Below are 1,208 nucleotides of genomic sequence, written 5' to 3' on the forward strand. Positions count from 1 at the left end.
GTGCCAGTGCCACTGTGCCCAATGGGGACAGCCCAGTCAGTGGCAGTGCCACTGTGCCCAATGGGGACAGCTCAGTCAATGGCAGTGCCACTGTGCCCACTGGGGACAGCTCGGTCAGTGTCAGTGCCACTGTGCCCACTGGGGACAGCTCAGTCAGTGGCAGTGCCACTGTCCCCGTTAGTGACAGCTCGGTCAGTGTCAGTGCCACTGTCCCCGCTGGGGACGATGTCCCCCTTGGGGACAGCTCAGTCAATGGCAATGCCACCATCCCCCTTAGTGACAACTCAGTCAGTGCCAGCGTCCTACTCAGTGACAGCCCGCTCAATGGCAGTGCCACTGTCTCCCTTAGTGACAGTGCAGTCAATGGCAGTGCCACTGTCCCCCTTGGGGACAGCTCGATCAATGGCACTGACACTGTTCCCCTTGGGGACAGCCTGGTCAGTGTCAGTGCCACTGTCCCCGCTGGGGACAATGGTAGTGCCACCATCCCTCTTAGTGACAGTGCAGTCAATGGCAGTGCCACTATCCCCAGTGGGGACAGCTTGGTCAATGGCAGTGCCACTGTCCCCGCTGGGGACGATGGCAGTGCCACTGTCTCCCTTAGTGACAGTGCAGTCAATGGCAGTGCCACTGTCCCCGTTAATGACAGCTCGGTCAGTGGCAGTGCCACTGTCCCCAATGGGGACAGCCTGGTTGGGGGCAGTGCCACTGTCCCCAGTGGGGACAGCTCGGTCAATGGCAGTGCCACTGTCCCCCTTGGTGACAGCGCAGTCAATGGCAGTGCCACTGTCCCCCTTGGTGACAGCGCAGTCAATGTCAGTGCTACTGTCCCCCTTGGGGACAGCTTGGTCAGTGCCACTGTCCCCCTTAGTGACAGCCTGATCAGTGGCAGTGCCAGCGTCTCCCCTGGGGACAGCTCCATCAGTGGCAGTGCCACCACTCCCCTCGGGGACAGCTCGGTCAGTGGCACTGCCACTGTCCCCCTTAGTGACAGCCCAGTCAGTGGCAGCATCCCTGATGGTGGCTCTAGTGGTGGTGGCAGTGCCACTGTCCCCCTTAGTGACAGCTCGGTCAGTGGCAGTGCCAGTGTCCCCCTTGGGGACAGCTCGGTCAGTGACAGTGCCAGCTCCCCCAGTGGTGGCTCTCCTGGTGGTGACAGTGCCACTGTCCCTGTCAGCGACAAGCCAGTCCCTGGCAGTGCCACCCGC

General features: G+C 61.8%; 1 protein-coding gene across 1 annotated transcript in view; it reads left to right on the forward strand.

The window, feature by feature from the left end:
* Positions 1-7: 7 nt before the first annotated feature.
* Positions 8-1,208, forward strand: part of PI4KB (phosphatidylinositol 4-kinase beta) — a gene marked incomplete at its 5' end in the record, with an annotated part of 26,098 nt that continues 24,897 nt past the window's right edge. Inside the window, 2 exons of the mRNA XM_031065544.1 lie at positions 8-113; positions 192-1,206. Coding sequence (XP_030921404.1) covers positions 8-113; positions 192-1,206 — 1,121 coding nt within the window. The remainder of the gene's footprint in view (positions 114-191; positions 1,207-1,208) is intronic.

This window comes from Geospiza fortis, unplaced genomic scaffold, assembly GCF_000277835.1.
Source record: "Geospiza fortis unplaced genomic scaffold, GeoFor_1.0 scaffold427, whole genome shotgun sequence".
Taxonomy (NCBI): Eukaryota; Metazoa; Chordata; class Aves; order Passeriformes; family Thraupidae; genus Geospiza; species Geospiza fortis.